This window comes from Arvicanthis niloticus, chromosome 3 (genome assembly GCF_011762505.2).
Source record: "Arvicanthis niloticus isolate mArvNil1 chromosome 3, mArvNil1.pat.X, whole genome shotgun sequence".
Lineage (NCBI taxonomy): Eukaryota > Metazoa > Chordata > Mammalia > Rodentia > Muridae > Arvicanthis > Arvicanthis niloticus.
The window spans coordinates 56,936,979-56,960,562 of NC_047660.1; the positions used below are offsets into that span (position 1 = coordinate 56,936,979).

At 44.2% G+C, this 23,584-nt stretch overlaps 1 protein-coding gene across 8 annotated transcripts in view; it reads right to left on the reverse strand.

Moving 5' to 3' along the window:
• Positions 1-14,765: 14,765 nt before the first annotated feature.
• Positions 14,766-23,584, reverse strand: part of Rnaseh2b (ribonuclease H2 subunit B) — a 50,318-nt gene continuing 41,499 nt past the window's right edge. For 6 of the 8 annotated variants that reach the window (XM_034498279.2, XM_076930889.1, XM_076930890.1 and 3 more), the window contains one exon: positions 23,143-23,293. In XM_034498279.2, the coding sequence (XP_034354170.1) occupies positions 23,180-23,293 (114 nt within the window). In that variant the 3' untranslated portion in view covers positions 23,143-23,179. Of the gene's footprint in view, positions 15,414-23,142; positions 23,294-23,584 lie in introns of those variants that run through there. The other 2 variants (XM_076930892.1, XM_076930891.1) reach the window with 1 other exon arrangement.

A 23,584-nucleotide genomic window follows, 5' to 3' on the forward strand; every position in this document is an offset into this window, starting at 1 on the left:
GCCTGGAGGTTTAGAAAATGCTTTTCAGTGATGCTTCAAGGCCAACCTTCAACTGACTTGGGTTGTATTTGTTCTAGATGTTGACTTTGCCTATGGGTCGGTTTCTATTTCCTTGCTCTCAGTTCCACCACTTCCCAACCCTTGCCTCTGGACAGGTGCCCTGAGGTCCACTTTCTCAGGACACCGTGACCTTGGGCTCCAGTGTGCCATTTAACTGGTAGTGGGAGGAGAGAGGAGGAGAAGTTAGAGACCCAGACCCTGCAGTTATGTTATCCCTAAGAGCTGTGCTGTGGAAGGCACTGGGCCAGCAAGATGAAATGTAGCCATTTTTCTATCCCGGTCCTGGGAATTCTGGGAAGCAACAGAACAGAAGCCAATTTCCCAAGAGTTCTTTCTCTTAAAAGTAAAATGAAAAGGAAAAAAAATGTGAAAATGGCCAAAGGAAAGATTTGGGAAAGAATAGAACCAAGGCCAAGTCCTGCCCAACACCCAGGTCCTGGACAGGGCACCCAACACCACTTCTAATTTTAGGTATAGAACTGCTTTCTGTCGACAGGGGAGGATGTACTCAGAGCCTCTCTGACCCGTAGGCCCCTGGATAGGAGGTAAGTAAGGGCAGACAGAAGTTGTCTATGCTCTACACATCTCCATGTGGATGGTAAGAAAAGATGCTATGTTTGTATCTAAAAAATAACTATCTTACTGGCACAGAGAACTGTGACATACTGTCTGGTAAGTTCCTGGTTCCAAGAGGCATCAATACATCAGTTGCCTTTAGCACCTCCCAGGAGGGCATGTATCCTGTCCACAGCCAACCCCAGGGATGGGGAGGGAAGGCCACAGAGCTAAAGTTCTTGTTCATATCTTGGCAACCATGTCTTTGTTGAGAAATGGACAGGTGTCACTTGTAGCCCAGCAAAGCAAGACGGGGTCAGACTTGAGTGCAATGGGCAGCATCAGTAACTGTGGACTCCATATGCAGTTCCTCATGTGTTGTATCCATTTCATTTACCATTCGGGCATGTGGCTTAATGGTAGAGTACTTGCCTAGCCTATCAAGGTCCTATGTCACATGACAGTACACTCTTCCCTATAAGCTACATCAACAATAAGATGGGCTAGTGGCAGCCATCTTGCTTACATCACAGGTTTTGTGTGCATAAGTGCAAGTGAGCGTGCACACGCGTGCACATGCGTGTACACACATGTGCAGTTGTGTTCAGGTCTTAACTTTGTGTGTCTTCCTCTATCACTTCCTACTTTATGCTCTGAGACAAGCTCTCTCACTGAATCTGGAGTTTGCTGGTTTGGCTACACTGGTCAGGCACCCCTCCCAGTATCCACGTCTCAGCTCCCAAACTGGCGTTACAGATGTGCATCTAGCATCCTGATTTCACATGGTCCCTAAACTTTCACAACAAAAATTTTACCCACAGAATCTCTCCCCAGTCCTACCTCACAGGCTTTGTTTGTGAGAATTCCATGAAGTTAAGACGACAACAGTGTTCATGGTAGCAGTGGTTGGTAAGAATTGTTAAGCGTCCACTGTGCACCGGGCACTGGCTCTGCATGCACACGTTGCCTGTACCAAAGTTACTAGAGACAACCCTGTTTGACAGCTCATCCAGTTTTACCTTGATGGACCAGGAAGTGAGGTCATGGCATAGTTAACAGTCTAAGTTCATATTTCTGGGAAACAGTCTGACTCTTGCTTACACCAGCAAGAGGTAGGGCAGTTTGGAGGAGTGGACCCAGGAGACATACAGAGTCATGTTGCAACCCCAACTCTATGTTGGAAGTATCATCGAATCTACTGTGTTAGGGATAATCAGATAACTGCCTCATGGGGCATTTAAAGACTGATCCTAAGTGTGGCATCTCCCTGCTTAAGTGAGGGGAAAGAAAGACAACAGAGTTCATGGCTCATTGCTGTCTCCATGTACTTTCCTTTGAAACTCTCTAGCTGTGTCATGAGTGAAAGCCACTGTGAGGCAGTGGCATCACCTGGGAGCAAGGCAGGCATTTGGTGGGAAGCCTTTCCAGTTCAGTTTGGGAGGAGAAAAACCAGAGTCCGTGGTGTTGGATTGCAAGCTTGTTTTGCTGGGGTCACAGTACATTATACTACTTTGCTGAACACTGTATTTATAACTGCCAGAATTGTGCAGCAGGTGCCATAGTCCAGGCCAAAATCAAGGACAGTTTTTGTTCCACATTTGTTACAATTTAAATAGTGCTTTCCAGCTATAAAAGAAAGGCGATCCCTCCCTGCGTTTGATACCACCCTGGAGCTGACATTCTGTTAAACACTGCTGGAGACAATCTTCCTGGTGTTTGGGTGTGTCTGTTACTCTTCTATTGCTACGTTAGAACACTACAACCAAGGGAACTTATAGAAGGAATGGTTTATTTGTGCTTATAGGTACAGAGAGAGAAGCGTCCATCACTGTGGGAAAGGTTGGCCATTCTCATCCAAACCACCACACTTGGGAAGCTTGGCAAGGCTGATAAAGTGTTCACTCACAGGGCCTCTACTACCTCAAAAAGCACCTTCATTTGGGCTGGAATTTTCTGTGAACTGAGGCCCGTGGGCCCAGGTGAGGTGTATTAACTCCTATTGAACTGATCAGCTCGTGCCCTGGCACACACCATCTGGTGGTCTGCCGCATGGCCAGCAGCAGTCCTGGGCTGCCAACCAAACAAGAGGCTTGCTCATGAACAGTGAACGCTGTGCTTGGTGGACTCTAGGTAGAGCCCTTCCCAGAGCAGAACATTCCAGGGAACTGCCCTCTACAACCACAGCTTGGCAGGCTCATTTTACCCCACAACCCCACCTTGCTCCAGCCCCTCCTAGCTTCTTCCACTTCAGGGCACCTGTCCCAGGCACGGCCTATCCAGATGGTGGCAGATGGCTGGTCCTCAGACCAATGACTGGCAGACTCATTGGCCTCTAGCCATGGAGGGAGGCGACAGTTTCTAAATAAGAAGTTGGGAACACTTCACTGTCTTGCTTTGGGAGCACAGAGCTCAAGCCTAGGCTTGTAAAAGCCAGGCTGCTCCTGACCCCACTGTCCCACAGACCACAGTCATCCTGGATGGCAGAGGCAACATTGTTTCTGGGTACTAAGGAGGAGAGGGGTCTGCAGCTTTCTCTTCCAGTGGCTCTCTTTGTGCCCAGCTGATGCTTCCTGACACTTCCTTCAGTCTTGGTGTCTTATCCCTCTCCTAGGCTAAGATGTTTTCATTCCTCACATACGCCTGGTTTTCCCCCATCCCTTCTTAGGCTTTCTTTTACTTCCAAGTTTCCTTCAGCTCACGTTGTGAGAAAGAAAGAGAGTGATTCGCTGGGTTGCCTGGCTGAGGGGTGAGATCATTGCTGTCCCTGCAGAGTGGCTGCTGTGTGCTAGCCTGGAGACTGAAGAAAGCAAGCAGAGGAACGCTCTCCTCGGAGGACCATCTGGCTGAGACAGCCGCATGCTAATCTGTAGCTTTCATTTTTCTTTATTCCTTTTGGTTTGTTCTCTGGGAGCACTTCATCTGCAGCTGTACATTCAGACCCGGCCGCTGTGAAGGCAAGCGCTCATTTGGGGAGCATGTGTATTCACCCCTCCCATGCTTCTTATAGGTGTCAGGAAGCCCTTGTTATCAATAGTGGGTCTATGTAGCTTTAACGTCAGGGCTGCACTTTCAAATGGAAATCAGGCAATTATGTGCCACATAGAGAAACCTGACAGATGCAGAGGTTTTACACAACTGGCCCTGTCTGTGTGACAAAGGCACCTGGTGCTCCCGAGAGACCATTAAATAAATAGAATATGTTCTGAGAGCACGGAAAACCTCAAGAATAATGAACTCTGTGATGCGCATTCATAGACTCTGTGGCTGTTTAACTTCAGAATGTGATAATGATATGTCAACCAGCTGCCTGGATCATTCCTTAAAGGTGGCTTGAGAAAATCTGTCTCCACATGTATTGAAACAGAGAAGCTGCTCTGAGTTTCTGCATGGTGCAGTCCAAAAATTTTTCAGAGGATCTTGAATAATTTTATTTCCCCTCAGGGGGTTTGACTTGATGTGAGGTGGGGAGGAAACTAGGGCGGCTCCATGTCTGCATCCAGTGGGGTCTAACGATGGCACTCTCTGGAGATCTTAGTGGTGTCTCTAAGTCATCAGCATCTACCCAGGAACTTGGGTTCACATATATAACAGTATCATTGTGGTACCCAACTTAAGTCCTGTGAGCATAACACTGGTATGGCTATTAGCCACACTGCACAGACTTGTGGCACAGACTTGGCCTTTAGACCCATCCTACCCAACTCTGATCTTAGCTCTCAGCCATTGGCTAGAGCCTTCTCTGTGTTGGAAGCAAAGACTGTACTCCTGACACAGCAGCTCAGGTCACATATGTGCTGTCAGATATGAACCAAATAGGAGAGACCTAAAGAAAAGTTACAGTTTGACTTTCACTTGAGACGTCCAGCTATTAAGAGACTGAAACACGAAGTAAGGTTTTGCTTTAAATGTCCCAGTGTAGATTTATAGTTTACCACAGGCTAGGGTATCTCCAGGTAGTAGTCAGGGCTCCTGTTGGCTGTGGAGAAAATACTCAGAGGTTTTTGACCTTTTGACACCAGCAGAACCTGAGGTCTCCCCCAGACCCCTGAGCTGTGGTTTTGGCTTATGAAAAGCTGAGGCACTTTAGAACAGAAAAATATCGGGGACACTGTATCTCTCAGAAAAAGCACAGTTTAAAAATAAAATATTTTTATTTGTCCCTTGAGGATTTCATACATGTATAAAACGCATCTTGATCATATTCACCCCCCACTCTTCCCAAAAGTAATGTTTCAACTCAGCATATGATAAACAAATTAAGGAGGCTTACTCAGGGCTCTTGGTCCCTTTGCAAAGCTACAAATGCTATGACATCGTATAAATCTAATAAAACTGGACACATTAGGAACAAAACAGATTTGCAAGCAGTTAATAAACAGAATCCATGATAACCTTCCAGTCCTCCGTGTCTTCCTCTGTGCTAAGTAGAGAGACAATGGAGGCTAATCTGAGCCTCCCCAGTGTCAGCATCATTGGTGATGGGTAGCTGGACACTACACAGAGAAAAACATGTACCTTTCCCATCTCAACTGAACACACCCAACTCCAGGCATTACTGTAAGATGCCAGCATCACACATTTTAAAAATATTCTTAGTGTCTTGTTAGGCCTTGGGGAATGACACCCCCACATACTATAACTTGTTTGGCTCTCCTTTGGACAGTCATGTTGGTAAGACTTTATGGGTAGCTTCTGAGATTACGAGGAGACACAGTCTCACAGAAAACTCCCTAGTCCTCTGGATCTTACAGGCTTCCTACGCCTTCTTCTGAAATGTTTCCTGAGCCATAGGTGGGGTTGTCCTTTGGGACTTGGCTTCAGAACTCTGATTTGTGGAGTTTTGTAATGGGCTCCATCTGTTGAAAAGAGAAATGTCCCTGCTGAGGAGTGTAGCAAACACTCACTAACCTGTGGGTATAGATATGTTTATAGGTTGTTGTTACGGATTATGCTGTTTAGTAAATTAGTGGCTGTAGCTTCTTCTCCAATAACCAAGACTTCGCTACCATTGAGTAATTGGCTAGGTTTCCAATACCAGGCATGGCTTCCCTCTTGTTGAGTAGGTTTGAAATCACAACCAAGGTGTGTGTGCCATGTATCCTTAGGGCTATTATTGTGGCAAGCTGGTTGTGTTATTTTACGTACCTCCCACCTTCTTCTGATTTACCTCCCAGCCCAGCTCCAGGTTCAGTGAGACACACTGCTTCAAACGTGCAAGGTGGAGAGTGACTCAGTAAAGCACCCAACACCCTTTGTCCCCACGCGCATGTGCATATGCCACCCATCCACATGTGTAACATCCCCCTGACACACTCAACACACAAAGTTTGACCATCCAGAAGAAGTACAAGCCAAACAGGTTAGAGAACTCATGGTGAGAGACCCTTAGCCAGTTTCTAGCTACTTCTGTAGTGGAGCCAACATGAAATACCCAGACACAAAGCGAGAGAGCCTGCAGAGGACTCTAACCCAGCCAGCATGGTTATAGCCGCACATACATTTCTAAGTGAGAACTCCCAGCAGAGATGAATCAGCCTATGGAGCAAGGAGAGAATTATGCACTGTGGTTCTAGCCACTGAATTTAAGGTAGAGTGTGACATAACTTAGATAACTTGAAGACATTGTTCTGACACATCAGGATTTAGCTCCTCATTGAGGAACTCTATAGATTGCAGTCTTGGATAGCTTCAAGCAGTTTATATGAATAAGCCTGTGCCACTACATACTGTGATAGGTCAATAGATCCCCAGAACTGGAGTCACTGTGAAAGGAAAAATACATTTATGACTTGGAATTATTTTTCTTCTGTCCAAACTGTCCACCTCCTTGTCAGTTATTTGTTATTTATTTTAAAAGGCTTATTATTAGGGTTGGCAACGTAGATCAGCAGGTAAAGGCACTTGGTGTCAAGCCTGATGACCTGAGTTTGATTTCCAGGACCAACATAGTGGAAGATGAGAACCAGTTCCTAAAAGTCCTTTGATGTCCACATATGTCCACATGCACACATACACACACACATGCAGAGAGAGAGAAAGAGAAAGAGAAAGAGAGAGAGAGAGACAGAGAGAAACAGAGACAGAGAGACAGAGACAATCAACATGAAAACTTGGAAGAAAAATATCCCCAACCCCTCAAAAAAACAAAACCAACCAACCAACCAAACAAACCAGACACACAAAAATATGGAGTCCATTTTGTGTGGACATGGGACCGTCTCTGGAACATGGTTGATACTTAATGAACCTCCACAGGAGAAAATTGATTTTCTCTTTGTCAGTGGATTTTATCAACACCATGCTCACAAACATTGTAACTAAAACAGTAAATTTCACTACCTGAGATGCAAAAATACTTTTAGTCGTTCTTGTTTTAAACATTTGCCTGAAGATTCATCCTTTTTTTATTAAATGAACTTTTAGTATCAATTTCTTGCATTTCAAATATCCTGGTAGCATCTTCTCATTGGCCTTGGGAAGATAGAGCTAACATTCCCATTCAGAACCCTGGTTCACAAAGGAAATGCCTGATGCTATGTAGGGTTGTGACTACAAATATTTAGTTTAAGGTAAACTCAATCTGCCTCGAGAGAAAAAAAAAAGGAAGGAAGGAAGGAAGGAAGGAAGGAAGGAAGAAGGGAAGGAAGGAAGAAGGGAAGGAAAAGAAAGAAAAAACCCTAACATTAAATAAAAGAGGAATTTCCCAGAGATTAATTAATATATTTGGTTGTAGGATTGTAATGAGATTATACATGTCACAGTAAATTTGTGTTTCAAGGAGGTTGTGGCAAGAGGAAGAATTTATTTGGAATAAGTGAGATGGGTCACATAAGCTGCTGGATTCAGCATCTCTGATCGTGGGGACCAGAGGCAGGAGTTTGGATACCCCACTTCTGGGTGCTGGCTTTCACAGAGCACCTTACCCTAATTACTTCCATCTCTACGAACATTAAAGTTGGTAACAGAGATCCACGATGCCACAAGGCAAGCAGTAGACCATGAAGGAACTTCTTGTGCCTTAGACAGTCCTTGAGAAGGTAACTGTCTCAGACAGGCAAGCACGAGCTGTCCTCCCTCATGAGTTCCCAGTTCCAGTTTTGTCCCGGTCTGATAAGAAAGATTCTGTCTTGTCTTTAGCAAGTTCTACAGCCCTGTCACCTCTCTTTCTACAAATTAGTGTGGGAGAGTTCTTGCTGCCCTGGTCCCTATGCTGCTCCCACAGCTGTCATCGTGAGATATAGACCCTGCTCCTTACCTCACCTGTGTTTGCAAGCTCCTCCTGTTGACTCAGTCTGGCCTCTGCAGCCCAATACCCTTCCTTCCTCTTTGATCTAATGTCCCGATGCTTTGTGTAGCCAGTGCTCCCCTTTGTTGGTTGTGATTTTATTTTCCAGTCTTGTTGAAAATGAAATTAAAATTAAAAAAAAATAGTCCTATTATTTTTAGTTATTTCAAAGAAGAAAAAAGTAAATACTTTTTTGGAGGCAAAAGAAAGCATTTTCTAACTGTAAGTGAGATGGTCCCACAGTCTGCTGGATACTTTCTACCTCTGCATGTAAATAAGAACCATGGACATAAAGACTTCAAACTTTCACATGGATTGTTAGAGAGTTAAAGGGAGATCATTTTTAAAGTGTGTGGTCACAAAAAAGTAGTGAGACATTACAGAATGTTTGAAGTATCCAAAGCATTCTCTCACTTGTCACTGGTTTATTTTATTTTATTTTATTTTATTTTATTTTATTTTATTTTGCTGTTGTTTGACATCTTTGTTTTTCCCTTGGAGAAGTTTGCCCATAGCATCCTAAACAAAGAATGTGCACAAGACAACTCAGGGCTGAGCTCATGGAGATGAATCAGGAATGGTGGGATTTAAGCTTGAGGGTACTTGGCATTGGGAAAAGCTGGTGCCTTGAGATAGAGGAGAATTAACTGCCTTGGAAAAATGATAGCATGGTTGGCTGTGTGCTAAGAATGAACTTTGTATGTACCAGTATCCCTGGGAGATAAACAATACACTGTCAGTTCCTCACAGAAAAAAATGCCTAGTCAAGATGGCAGAGCAAGAATGAAAATCCTGGCCTCTCTGTATGTAGTCTCGTTCTTTGGTAATATATGTAAGTGTGCAGGCCCATCCCAGTTGAAATCCATGGCAGTCTCTACTACTGGCCTCTGTGCCCTTAACCGCTGTACCATCCTCATGATAAGTTGTAATTATTTTAAGGCAAGACTTTTTAATACTCATAGTATTGGCTTGGTCTCCAGTCATGACTTCACTCATATAAATGGATCCACTCCTCACCTTGGTGACTGAACCCATGCTGTGAGACCTGCTCTCAGGCAGCTCAGAACAGTGCTTAAAAAAACAACCACACATCAAGTGGGAAGGAATTCATTTACTGAAACGTGAAGACAATAGTTCCAGGAAAATTACTAATTTAAAAAAAATAGAGTCATCTTTGAGGGTCTGAAGAAACCTTATGCAGATCCTCTCCTCACAATAAAGCTCCACACTGGGTACGGTGGCAAAAGCCTGCAATCTCAGCACTTTGAAGGCTGACATAAGGCCTGCCGTGAGCATAAGGCTAGCTTGGGCTACTTTGGCTAAGACTTTTGGTAAGACTTTGCCCAAACAAAAACAAACAAACAAACCAAACCAACTAACCCACCAACAAAACAACCAACAATCCTCCCCCCCCCCAAAAAAAAAAAAAGCAAAGCAAGGAAGCAAAAAGCTAGTTGGGTCCTGTTCGAATTTTGAAAAGATGCTGGCTTGTGGTCATCCATTTATGGCTCACGGGTGAAACTGGTGCCTTATGTTTAAAAATAGTAAATCGCAATTCCCAAGAATCATTGCTGGGAGGCGCTTTTGTCTTCAGACTTCCTTGGTCTTATAACCATTAGTGGAGACAGGAGAGCACCAGAGGCGCTCTCCTGAGTGGCGCTCTCCTGAGTCTTTCCAACAGCAGTGCCTGTGTGGAGAGCACTAACTAGGAGATGGGCAGCAGAGGGACCAGGTTCTGGTCGGCCATTAGTTACCTCTGTCCCCTGCGAACAGTGGAAAGCAACGTGTAGCTTTAAAGATGACACGGCTTTCTTTGCACTTGGGTAAAAGAAACCTCCTGACTTCCAACATGCCTTGCCTAGACTTGTCCAAGCTCAAGGCCTCTAGAGACCTGCCAGCCTACTGGGCTGTCCCTGTTGGCAAGTTAGCCAACTATTGTTCTGGTCTAACTACAACTTAAACTGGAATATACTGGTGTGTTCAGGATCTACACTAGGCAGAGAAAAGAGAAGAATACCCAGAAAGAAGGGTGGGGGCCAAGGCTTAAGGCCATTTGCCTCCTGAATTCCTGTTGCATCCTATGCTGAGGGACTAGTAAGTAGACTGTATAGCATAGATTAATGTGGCCCTGACTTAGGTGTCACCCATTGAGTCCCATTTGTTCCAGCTAGGCCCACCTTCTCCACAGAGAATCTGACCTACAAACTGACAATTTTGTGTTACCCTGCCTTTATTTTTTTCTATTGTGTTTGGAAGACCACATTTCCATCCATGTTGCCTGGCTCAAAGAAGGCACAAATAGCCTTACTTCCCTCAGCTGTCATTGACTGCTGCCAAGCACACCGTGGATTCCCTGAGCCCCCATGCTGGGTGCTACATAGCAGAGAGATCGAAGCTCTGGCAATTAGTCCTTGACCATTTATCTCACACTTGGAGAAACCTGGGAAGATGGTGAACAGATGGAAGAGCGAGCTCCCCTGTTGAATAAATTAACTCCACACCCCATGAAAACCAAGTGGGTACTGCCAAGGGAGCACTGACAACAATGTGAGCCATTGTTAAGATGGTTCTTCCTGAATAGGTGTTCTGTGCACTCCCACCCAGTGGGGGCGACCTGGAGGCCACCTGCTTGTGCTAGTTACCCTAGTCTTCTTGAGCTGTTGAGACAGTGTGACTGCTTGCCTTAGTGGCTATGAGCTCAGAAACTAGAAAATAGAGACTTTTAAGAAGCAAAAATAAGAGGCGGGGGTCTGGCTTAGTAAGAAAGGGCTTCTTGTGCAAGCACCAGGACTTATGCTCAGAATCCCAACAGCCATAGAAAAGCCAGGTGTGGTTGAGTGTGGTGTAGCTCTGGCTGAGGGTTAGAGATGGGTAGATCCCAAGAGCTCACCAGTCAGCCGGGGGAGTCCAAAGAGCAATTTCTAGATTCAGTGAGATACCCTAACTCAAAAAATAAGGTGGAGAAGAGACTGGGGAAGATATCCCATACCCAACCTCTGACCTTCACATGTGCCTGAGTGGGTGCATGCACACACAAATGCGCCATGCATGTGGGCAGACCCACATACCATGCATAAACTTGTGTTGTTGGAAGTGTGAATCTTGTGATGTCTGTCAAAAGTGGTTGTGGGAGGAGGGGGAAGGGAATAGAGGTAGTGTGAGCTACACAGATGAACACACCCCTTACGCAATCACAGCATGGTTGGGCCTGGAGCCTCAGCTCTGATTTAAGTCTCACAAAGTATTGTATGGCCAGTGCTGAAGCGCAGATTCTGCCCCTTACAAAGCTGTCATTCTCCGTGACTAAAGTGGACAACCACAGGTGGTGACAAAGCCCACTGCAGTCTTTACATCCAAGTTGCTGGCTCATCTCTCCCTACAGTCACTCCTGGTACAGGGACTCCATCTTCACAGGAAAACCATCCCTGGAGGGCATGGCTGTGTGGTGTTCCCAGGACCACTCTTATTTTGCTTTTCTCAGAAAGATGCATTCTTCCATAAGCCAATAGGACAAAGTTATAAATTATAATACTTCTAGATCATCTGAGTATTTCAACAGGATAGACTTAGCCCTGGATCCCTGAAGCCCTTTCTATCTTATTTTTACATTGTAATGCCATGTGTGGGCAACCTTTGAAGGCTATCATGGATGTGGAGGGTCACCAAGATATTCTCATGGCTGAGTATCTGCTATAAAGACTCCAGGGAGTTGGTGTATACATGTATTCCATGGCGTGCTGGATGCAAGGCCCAACCAGGGGGAACAGGGTTATCAGCAGAGTTTGGGGCAACTTACCTACAGGTTTCCTTGTTGTCTTATTCAGTGTCGATTGCTGTAAAGAGACACCATGACCACAGTAGGTCTTATAAAAGAAAGCATTTAATTGGAGGGCTGGCTTACAGTTTCAGAGGTTAGTCCATTATCATCATGGTGAGAAGCAGGGCAGCATGCAGGCAGACATGGTGCTGGAGAAGGAGCTGGGAGTTCTACATTCACAGGCAGGAGAGGGGGACAAACACACACACATAGATCCACAGGCAGGAGAGACGGAAGAAGACACACACATACACACACACACCAGATAGAGAGAGAGAGAGAGAGAGAGAGAGACAGAGAGAGAGAGAGAGAGAGACAGAGAGAGAGACTGGGATAGGCTCTTGAAACTTCAAAGCCCACCTCCACCGGCATACCTCCTCCAACAAGGCCACACCTCCTAGTCCTTCCAACCCTATCAAAGAGTTCTACTCTTGGTGACTAAGCTTTCAACTATATGAGCCTATGCTATGCAGGCCACTGTCATTCAAACCACCACACTTATGTAGCTATGACCACAGTGTAAATCCAACAGTGTGCAACAGTGAAAGTAATCACCGTGAATCTGTAACTCCAGGCTGGTCTCTCTGCACGGCATTGGCTCAGCTGTGTCATCTAGTCTAATGAACCAACCTTTGCAGCTCCCCCAGTGCAGCCTGATCTCTTGAGAGCCTGATTTATATCACTGATGTTACAGGAAATCAGGAAACATCAGCTTCATAAAATCTCCTTACTATATCAAACCCTACAAACTATGAGAGCAAGAGCAATATAGATTAGGATCATGCAATTTTATTTGCTTCAAGAAGTGGCCCAGATAGCGTCAAAACCTCTAACGGTGTAGAAACAACATGGTCTGACTCAGCCCCATGAAACTCCATGGAGAAAGCCATCAGAAGCATTGGGAGCCGAGTTCCTAAAGCAATCTGTTTACTATCTGCTGGGAATTTACTGACAGAAAAGGTGAGAGTTATTTCCCAGGCTCTCCTGGGGTAGTTGTGTCGTAGACAGGAGCAGTGGCTCTCAGCTTGGCTGTAATGTACCCTAGGACAGCTGAGATTCATTACAAAACTGAGAAAACCTCAAAGCAAAATTACCCCAGCCTCTACCTACATATTGACACAACTTAAGCCAATCCTGCATTTCTAATTGAGAAAGAGGATTGAGGAATCCCACCCAGGGCCTCTAAGGCTGTGACGGTGCAGGTCCAGAAGACCCACTATTTTGCTGATAGCATTTGCTGAGACACACACTGGAGTAGGAGCCATAAAACAATGAAGAACGTGTGACATGGTTTCCCAAGAAACTTACTGAGATACAAGTAAAAATAAAGATCCTGAGCGAGACTTCTCAAGGAACGACTGCTCTGAAGAAACCAACAGGAATGCTCGGCTGCTTTGATATGAGTGACACATGTGCATATAAAACATTCCCAAACGAGGAGGAGTAAGGCAGGGAGACGAACTGGCTACACTTTCACTATGAAAAGTTAAAATAATTTCTTTCCAGTAAGTTTCCTCCCAACTTAGATCCTTTCCTCAATAACTTTTATGAGAAGTCTTACGTAAACTGGAGAGTTGGCTCAGTAAGTAAAGCGCTTGTCAGCTGAGCCTGATGTCCTGGGTTTGGATCATCAGAACCCCTGTAAAAGCTGGACACAGAAGGCAAATGTAGGAACCCGAGACAGGAGACTCTCTAGAAGGTTGGGACCAGGTGGTTGGCTTACACAGTGATGGATGTGTCAGACACAGAGAAACGGTGAGGATGAGTGCTGAAGGCTTTTCTCTGGCTTCCACCCAACATTCACACATGCACGCACACACACACACACACACACACACACACACACACACACACATACAGACACACACACACTTCAGTGGCTAGTTGAGTATGAATTTGGAGCACAGCTAAGAAAGGATTTCTAGGGATGTTTTGTGCATCACCAGTGTCCAGTGATATGTGAAAGAGTAAGAGGGAGGGGAGGTCACTACAGAAGCAGAGGGTAGGAGACACGGTTGAGAGGTAGAGCTTGTGTTAGAAATGATTACACCAATGGGCCAGTCATAAGTGGGCCACCATCACACTTCCAGACCATGGGGATTACCTGGGAGGCTTCCATGATAAATCTTCAGAGGAAAGAGAGAACAATTGGGCCTGTCTGAGCTGAGGTCCTGACAGGAATGATTTGCTCCAAGGACAGAGCTGACTGTAGGAGCATTCTACTGGTGGCTGGAGCCTTGGGCCAAAATATGCCCTGGCTGCCAACCACAGTGCTTGGAACTGTACATGGCAGAAAGGTTAGATTCTAACTCATCCCTGTGTCCAGAACAATGAGTTATCATAACAGCCTGGCTCACACAGATAATTCTAGGAGCAGCCCCTCCTGGAAACACGCCCCACTTCTAGATTTACACATTGACTTTATTTCTGGAGCAGAATCATATGCATCCCAAGCTGGCCTCTAACTCTGTGTGCAGCTGAGAATGACCTTGAAAATCTGATTCTCCTGCCTCTATCCCCTCTGCACGCCCCCTCCAATGCTGGCATTACAGGTTTATGGGGTGCTGCAGGGGATCAGGGCCTCCTGCATGTGAGGCAGGCAGTCTGCTGACTGAACTATATCCCAAGCCCTTCACATTGGCTCTGTAGTGCTGGATTAGAGAGGCAGGTTCATTTCTCGGTCAACAAGGCACTGAGAGCCTCTTAGGGTTCATGGTCATTTCTAAGTTGGGAATGATGCAAGGGGAAACAAGACTGGTGGAGAACAAGGCTCGACTTGTCAGGACTCAGGACCATTCCCTGAAGGGGGGGGGTGGTACTGTGTGAACAAAGGAGGTCAGCTGAGTGGCAGCCAGACTGCCCTGCTGTATGCCCAATCCTAGTGTCACTTGGACCTCAGACACTTCTGCCCCAAACCTCTCACTCCTTCCTTAAGAGCCTCGCTGGGCATTCTCCACTGAACTGCTCTCTGGCATTCATTCCCAACTCTCTCTCATATACTCTGTCCTGGCTCTAAGAAATCACACTAATACACATACTGGACAAACCTTTTAAAAATGAAGCTATGTTTATAACTCCACGAAGCTATAAAATGTACATATTTGGGCACTGTTATTGCATTAGAAGCTGCCAAGTTGGTAAGAAGGAAAGAAGGGTCAGGTTTAGGGTAAGTATTTTAAAAGGCTAAAACTCGGTTTGCCTGAGCCTGTAGTGTGGATGCTTGTGCAACCACGCAGGCACCCCAACACATGGGAAGCAAGCAAAGTCAGGCTGGAGGAATGACCTTGGTTTCACAGGAAGCCTTCTCATCTGGACATTTTTGCAGTATGAGGTACTATATTGGAAAGATATGCATGCTTCTGCCAACTGGGCTGGGGCAGAGGGCAAAGGGGAAGCTACACTCCTCAGATCCACACTCTGGGGTAGCCTGAACTCCAGCATGGAACACTCTGCTGAGAACTTCCAGGAGAGATGACCATGGTTGATCTAAGAAACAACACGCTCATCACTGGTCCTTTAACTGCCACCTCTGGCAGATGGTGGTTTCCCTGAAGTGGCAGAGTATTCTTGGAAGTGCAGAAGACTTTGTGGCAGGCATCTGAAGTTGCACAGGAAGCAGCCAGGCCTTGCAGGGGGTGAGTTGGGAAGAGGCTGCAGTACTTGTCACTTGCCTCTTTTTCGTCTTTGTGCTGCCATCTAGAGAGGAGAGGAAATGGGTCACCTGAGCACCCAAGCACCAGTTACAGAACAGAAAAGCTTGGATCCCAAGAACTAACAATGGTGTGTGCTCCCAGAGATTTCCCCTGCCCACCCCCACCCCAGTTGACTAAAAAGAAGTTATTCCTCCAAGGTGCACTACAAAATAATGTTTAAAACATAATATAATGTTCATGTCACTTGTGGAATGGATACCATCACTGAAAAAAAGGCAAAAACACAAGAAATGCATGAAAACATGATTCTAAAGAGGATAACTCTTATGTGATTTCAGTTTTGCTTTTCTGTCTTCTTTTCCCCTTAAAACAAATGTCTTTCAAACATGAGCCTCACATAACTACATCTGATTATCTGGCAAAATAGATAGGCACAGACTTGCAAGGCCTTAATATGCCTGAAGAATGTGTAGCAGCTGTAAACTGGCTTCTTATGGAGGGTAAGACTACCAATAATTTATTCCGAAGCTGTAAGTTACAACTGACCTTGTTGAGAAACTGATTTTAATGCCACAATATAGATGTGACATAAAGGAAGCAAGGCCTTCCTTTATTTTTCCGCTATCCACAGCTCTTGTCCAGTGTCCACGTGGCTTTCCTCCATAATCCTGCACCTGACAGGCTATCTGCCTGCCCACCCTGAAATGGAAACTTCTCCAGGGCATGTTTTGTCTTTTTTTTTGATTGTTTTTTGTCTTTCACATTGTCAGCTTCATATCTAATACCTAGAATCATGTTTGGCACACAGTAGGTACTCAGATCATGTCCTTAAGGAGTAAGAAAATATAAGCTTATTCCTTGGTTTCTTTTGTGAAAACTATCGACAGTATTTTAATTTTATATGCCATTTTATTCTAACTAGTAGTTTCAAAAAACTGCTATAGGATAAATGGCTATTGTGTAGCTATTTCTTCTGTGCTGAACCATTCCTCTCTGGGGGAGTTTATTAAGACTCAAGAGGGAAACAAAACTCACAAATCTCAGCAAGTTCCTAAAACTTACAAGTTTCTCAAGGCTGCAGGCAAAGTTATAGAAGCTGTAACAACTGCTAGAGTGAAGGGCCTGCCCTTGTTCAGGGGCCTCTGTATCATCCATGCTCCTATGGATGTCATCCAGGTTCCTAAGGGTCCTCCACTCACTGTTGCAGTAAATATTTAAAATGGCCGATGGTCAAGCCAACTATCTAAGCTGCAGTGGCTCTGCCTAGCTCAGCTGCCATGTTCCGCACGGCTGGAGGCCAAGTGCATGCTGCAGCTAGAAATGGCCAGCCAGAAACACCAGTCCTGCCACCCATGAGATGCCAGCGTGGGAGATGGCTCTGTCAATCTCCCACGCTGTCTCCACAAATCTTGAACCCCAGACAATACCCACCATCCATGCAGTATCCAGTAGAAATGAGACTCTAAAGCTTAATTATTATCCAAAGACTTTATATATTTAGAAATGCTCAATTGACAAGATGCCCACACAATTAGAGTTGTTTCTCAATATCCTTAAGATATAAATCGTTACCCAGGACCATCCTGGACCCATTCGTGGTTCTCCATGGCTGCTACATCTCTCTCTCCCTCTAGCTCCTCCTCTTCCTCCTCCTCTTCCCCTCCTTACTCCTCCCACCTTAGCTCCTCCTACAACTCACAGCTCTGTAAGGAACCTCCCCAAACACCCTGGCTCACAAGGCTGGACATGAATAGAATCATAGCCTTAGTTTGTTGTTGGTGTCCTGTTGGGGATGAACAGATATTTATTCATGTCTCCTCAGGAAGAGCTATGTGACAATTGCTGTACTGGTTTCTTTTCTTTTTTTTTTTTTTTTTTTACTTATTTTTTTCTGTCAGTTTGATACAAGCTAAGGTTATCTGGGAAGAAGAAGCTTCAATTAAGAAAATGGTGAGCAGGCTAGCTTGTGGTAAATTTTGTTGATGAATGATTGATGTGGGAAAGCCCAGTCCACTGAAGTGGGGTATAGCCCCTGGGAAGGCAGTCCTGGGGTGTGTAAGAAAGCAGGCTGAGCAATCCATGGAGTACAAGCCAGTAAGTGCTTGTGGTTTCTGCTTCCGTTCTTACCTTGAGATGCTACCCTGTCTTCTTTCTAAAATGGACTGTAAGTTGTAAGATGAAATAAACTTTCCTCAAGTTGCTCTTAGTCATGGTGCTCACCATAGCCATAGACAACAAACTGGTACAATGGCTATCAGATATACAGAGAACAGGGGAGGAAGCCAAAAGGAAGAGGCCTGAGCTTGTATTTCAAAAAAGGATGCTATCTTGGCTCTGTTACAGATAGTCTGCATGGCCTCACTTTGGGCACCTGTAAAACAGAAGCATTATCTCTCTTTGGCTCTCTCTAGGTGGTTGTAAAGACTAACTTAAAGAATGGTATGTGGCTGCTATGGAAACTATAAAAGTCCTATTAAACATATCTAGGAAAACTTTGGTCCAGTGTGACAGCACCAAAGAGTACATGAACCTGAACAGTGTGTAAATCTCAGTACATAAGAAGGTATGAAAACTGAATCCTTCCAATTATTCAGACAAACCAGGTCTTCTATGTGCTTAATTAACATCTTGCTACTGCATGCATTGTGCAAGACAAAGAACTGAGCAGCTCACAGCTCCTGCTGCTGGGAGCTGGTCTCCAAAGGGCAAGAGAAGAGTGTCATTGAAGCAAGACAGAAAGACAGGAAATTTAAAGCAACACCAGAAAGGAAAGGACTAATCACTCTCTGGATCCTGTTTGAGCCTCTTATTGGTTGTAAGTCAAGAATTCTACTACAGCTAGCCAAAACCCAGCAAAAACTTTCATTACCTACATAGAGAAAATGCTTCTTTTTCTGAGGGATTTCTCAAACAATGTTAAAGCAGCCAACAAGCCATGGTTAACCTTCCCACTCTGATGCCATCTGTAGTGTTAAGTTCTATAAAGGGTTACATTTTAAAAATCATTCATGAATAAAATTGTGAACCAAATTTACACATAAAAGAAGTACCTGGACCTCTCTGTGAGCCATGTACAGCAAGAATCCCTTTGACATACCAAACTTTGACTGGACCAAAGTTTTCCTAGGTATGTTTAATAGGACTTAGTACACCTGGTTACTATGGCACCTTGTTCTGCAACTCTAATTGTTACAGAGATTAAATGAGTTATTACATGTCAAGCACTTAGACCATTGCCAAATGCAAAAACTATCCAGTGTCTACAAGACTAAAGTTAGATGTTCAATGGATGACCACACAAGAGATACAACAGTAGCATAGTTCAGGATATCTCAAAAAGCAAGGAGCATTCTCAGAATAACCAACCGTTATTCTCAGACAGGGCCAAGGGCCTTGGGGTGTAGTGGGGGGTAAAATCCATGAAGGAATCCTGATTAGAAAATGCCGAGATAGGGTGTCTCAAAAAAATATAAGATCATGAGATAGACTCTGGAACAAAAAATCCTAGAAAGATAAAGCTCTCACAAAGCTACAGATTAACAGAATGATGTCATGAATTTCCTGGCTTTGATCACTGCAGTATGGCTATATAAAATACTATGATTGTGGAAGGCAGGGCTTCAACTTCTTACTATTTTTGCTTCTTTCCTATCAATCTAAAACCATTTCAAAGGAAAAAAGACTGGGATGTAGCTCACTGATAGAGACTTGCCTAGCATGCTCATGGAGCCAAGTTCAATTCCTACCAGCGTAAAGAAGTCAGTCAGGACAAATACAATATGTTTGCAAACTAAGAGGAAAGAGAAAATCATAAACCAGCCCAGAAACAACCAAGGCAGCGGAACCAGCAGAAGAGAACATTTAATGTTCTTGCAACTGTAACATAAGAAACAGCAGGAATGGGAAGACACAAGAACCAAAGGATGCCTAGAGGTAACGGTTAGAGTACTTGAAAAATAGCACCAATCGAGGTTAATAGAGGATGAAATACCACAAACCGGAGAACAGCTGAAAACACAGAGGAGCCGTCTAAAGAGAAAAGGAATAAAAAGAAAGCAGACACTCAGTGTCAACACGATGGTCAAGTGGCCCAGCACACATTGGAGTCTCCAAATCTGAGGGTCTGGTGAACAAAGAAGGAAAACAGCAGAGAAATATTTGAAAAGCAATTAGAAAAAAATATTTCTAAACCTGACAATTGTAAACCCAAAATTCAAGGCGCTTGAGCAAACAAACACCAAGACGCAGTCTGAACAGCCAGCTTGCTGCAACTGCTCCAGAACAAACAACAGGAAAGCCAGCCACTGCAGGTGTTCCTGCAGACTGCACAAGCCACGTGACAGTGGTGCTGGGGGATAAAAGGAGCTGGTACACTACCTGGGCTAACCAATAACGGGAAAATGAAGCAAATGACCATTAGGAGACGTGCAGAAGGGCACATCACAACCGATGACATGCAGAAGGTAACACAAAGATGGGCGACCTGTGTCAAGAAATTTGACAAATTTAAAAGATGTCACTAATCAAACACAATTAAACTCATGAGCCACAAAAGGGAGGAAGGAGGTGAGAAAGCGGAAGAGGTGTCTGGGTGAAGGAAAGACATCCAAGGAACGGAGGGGAGCAAGAGAGGGCGAGGGTGGATATAATCAAAACACATTATATGCAGAGATAGAAACCTAGTGCTGTTTATAACTGACATATTCTAATAAAAAAGGAAAAAATGGCAAATTACTAAAACTGGCACAAAAGGGCGGGGGAGGAAACGGCCATAGTGCTATGAAAATTAAAATGTAATTAAAGACTTTTAAAGACTCAGAATTCCTGGCCAGCAGTCACTGATGAATTCTAATGCATAAGGAAGAAACAAAATATTTTCCCAAATTCCTTCTGAAGACAAGTCATTAAAAAGTGTTTTTTGGGTTCTTCCAGATGCCTGGAAATGTAAGCAAAATAAAACCTTCCCCCCCCCCCCCAGCTGCTCCCTAAGCCACAGTATCTTTATTATAGCAATAGAAGGTAAACTCAGACAGGCCAGTTTTATACTGTTATCAAAGGCAGGTAAGAGCATTACATGTAAAGAAAACTAGTTGGTATCCCTCACGGACAGGGATATAAAACTCTGTAGCAATATTAGAAAGTAAGACTCAGTACTGTATATAGAAAGAATAAACACAATCCAATCAGCCTTATCCTAGGAATGCAAAGAAGCTTTATCCTTTTCGATAAATTCTGATATTGAGATATTTCTGTTAAAAGAAATTTTATGATCATCTCAAAAGACACAAAATTTGATAAAATTTAACATTAGTTAAAGACTTGAGGCACTAGGAGTAGACGAAAGCCTTTACAACCCAACAAGGGATCCCCAAACACCAATATACATCTGCAGGAACTGACTTGGAAGTATGAGTAAGTTTAGAAGTGTATATACAAACAGTGTACACAGAGTCATTTCCTAGACACAGATACTAAACAGCAGTGTGCCGGAACACTGGGCTTACCTCCTGTCTAGACTGCAGTTTCTGACTCCTTGGGGAAAGGCTGATTCAGAGTTATGCAGCCAGAGTACGAGAACCTGACTGTCGAAAGCAGCAGTGGTGGCAGCACACTACAAAGGCAGAAGAGTGGGGGTGCCTACAGTGCACGCATGAGGACCCTGGTCCAGATTTCCAGATTCATGTAGGAAGCCAGGTGTGGATCACACATCTGTAATCCTAGCCCTGGAGGTGGGAAGGGGCAACAGGTGAGCCCTAGAGCTCGCTGTTCAACCAGCCCAGCTGCACCAATGAGCTCCAAGTTTAGTGTGAGTCCTTGCTTGAGAAGGTAAGACACAGATGGAGGAGGATGCTTGATACCAACTTTAGACTTCCACACACCCACAAACACAGGCATATACCACACACACACACACACACACACACACACACACACACACACACACACACAAAACCCCCCACAAACCATAGTATGATGTCTTTTAATCTAAGAACCATATACATTACATGTTAACCCTTTTGTGATGTTTCCACAAATATATATGTAAATATGTACATATATACATATACATTACACACATATATATACATTGTATTATATATATATACACATATATACATACATATATATAAAACAATTTTAAAAACTACTTTTAAAAAGTAATAAAAGATGTAGATATATTTATATCTACTATGACATTTCAAAAAAACTGAAGTTTTTAAAAACATTTTTTGAAATTAAATTATAACTGCATAATTTCCCCCTTCCCTCCCACCACCCCCATGTACCCCTGCTGGCTCTCTCTTAAATTCTCTTTTTCTTTACATACATGCACATTCTTAAATATATAAATCAACCTGCTCAATCCGTATAATCTTATTTGCATTTGTGTTTTCGGGTCTGACCAACTGATAATGAATAGCCAGTTGCGCTCTTCCTCGGAAGACTTTCTCCAGCTTTCAGCTTTCCTAGGTTCTCTGTCTAAGGCTGAGTGCCTGCTTCCCTCCTCCACAATAAGATGCACATTAGTGTTGCCCCAGTCAGGTCTTGTTGAGGCAGCTGTCTTAGTTAGGGTTTTACTGCTATGAACAGACACCATGACCAAGGCAACTCATAAAAACAACATTTAATTGGAGCTGGCTTATCGGATCAGAAATTCAGTCCATTATCATCAAGGTAGGAACATGGCAGCATCCAGGCAGGCATGGTGCAGGAGGAGCTGAGAGTTCTACATCTTCATCTGAAGGCTGCTAATGGAAGACTGACTTCCAGGCAGCTAGGGTAAGGGTCTTAAAGCCCACACAGTGACACATCTACTCCAACAAGGCCACACCTACTTCAACAGGAACACACCTCCTAATAGCGCCACTCCCTGAGCCGAGCATATACAAACAGTCACAGCAGCCATGCTGGTGAGACTTCATGGTGAAGCTCCCCTGCCATTTCTCTAAGATACAATCTCACAGCAGAGGCCTGCTCTTCTGGCTCTTACGACCTTTCTGCCCCCTCTTCCTAATGACCCCTGAGCCTTAAGTGCAGGAGTTGCATAGGGAAATGGTCATTCAATAATTCAATATCTAAATACTTAAAAATTATACTGTAATTGACAAATTACAGTTCCAAATTATTTTTGGAAGTACTGGAGACTGAACCTAGGACCTCAAGATGAAAGGCAAGTACCCCATGACCCTCCCCACCTAAGCTACAGCCCAGGCCTTCACAAGCCTGTCTATGAACACCCAGGATGCTGGGGAAATGATCACAAAATGACGGTCTCTAAAAAGCAACAAAATTATGATTAGAGTTCTTGAAAATATTTTTATTTTAAGAAAATTATCTAGTTGTGCCTGCATAATGGAAAAGTCAGAGACTGCAATTTTGTTTTATTGATTTTTATTTTTACAAAGAACATGAATTCATAGGAAGATATGGCTAATTATAACATTTACCAAAACACATGGTTTTGTTGTCCAGCTCATTTCAGCTGAAGCCACTCGGGACAGAGCAGGGAACAGCTGGACACCGCTCACACCTCCCTGGGGAAGCTGTGACTCTGTGACCTGTTCACTTGATGACTTTTCATTATGGCAAGTGTTCCAAAGGCCCCGGACAGCAGCTCACACAATCACTTTCCCACAGTGACTGTGTGTGTCAGACATAGCCATAGCCCAGTAAGTGTCAGCAGGGTGTGAAAGCACCTCAGTTCTCAGGGTAGTAACTTAGGGTGGAAGCAGTGGCAAGAAGAGACAAGACAGAATAGGCAAGAGGCAAACTTCTGTTTCTGCATCACTGGGTTTTATTTCCGATGCTTCAAATTTTTCCAGTTTTTTTATTCTTTGCACCAAAAAAAGCATCAATACTTTTCATTCCACTCTTGTCAACTTTAGCCAAAGCCTTCTGTGCTGCAGTCATTTTGCTATTTTTCTGTTAATAAAAATAAAGAGAGATTTGCAATATTTGTAAATCATGATACATGCAAATCACACAAGCCTGAGTCTGGGTTCAATGAGCACGTGAGTGGCAGAGTGCAAACAAACCTGCTACCTACTCAGAATCCAGACTTGATAGTGGGGTGCAAAGGAAAACACACCCCATTCTGAGGAACCGGATGCTCCAAAGATGGTTCTCTCTGGGGATCACTTTGAGGGTGCATTAAATGTAGTGATATAGACATGGCAGCAATGGTAGTATACTGCCTGTGTGAGTCACCCACTG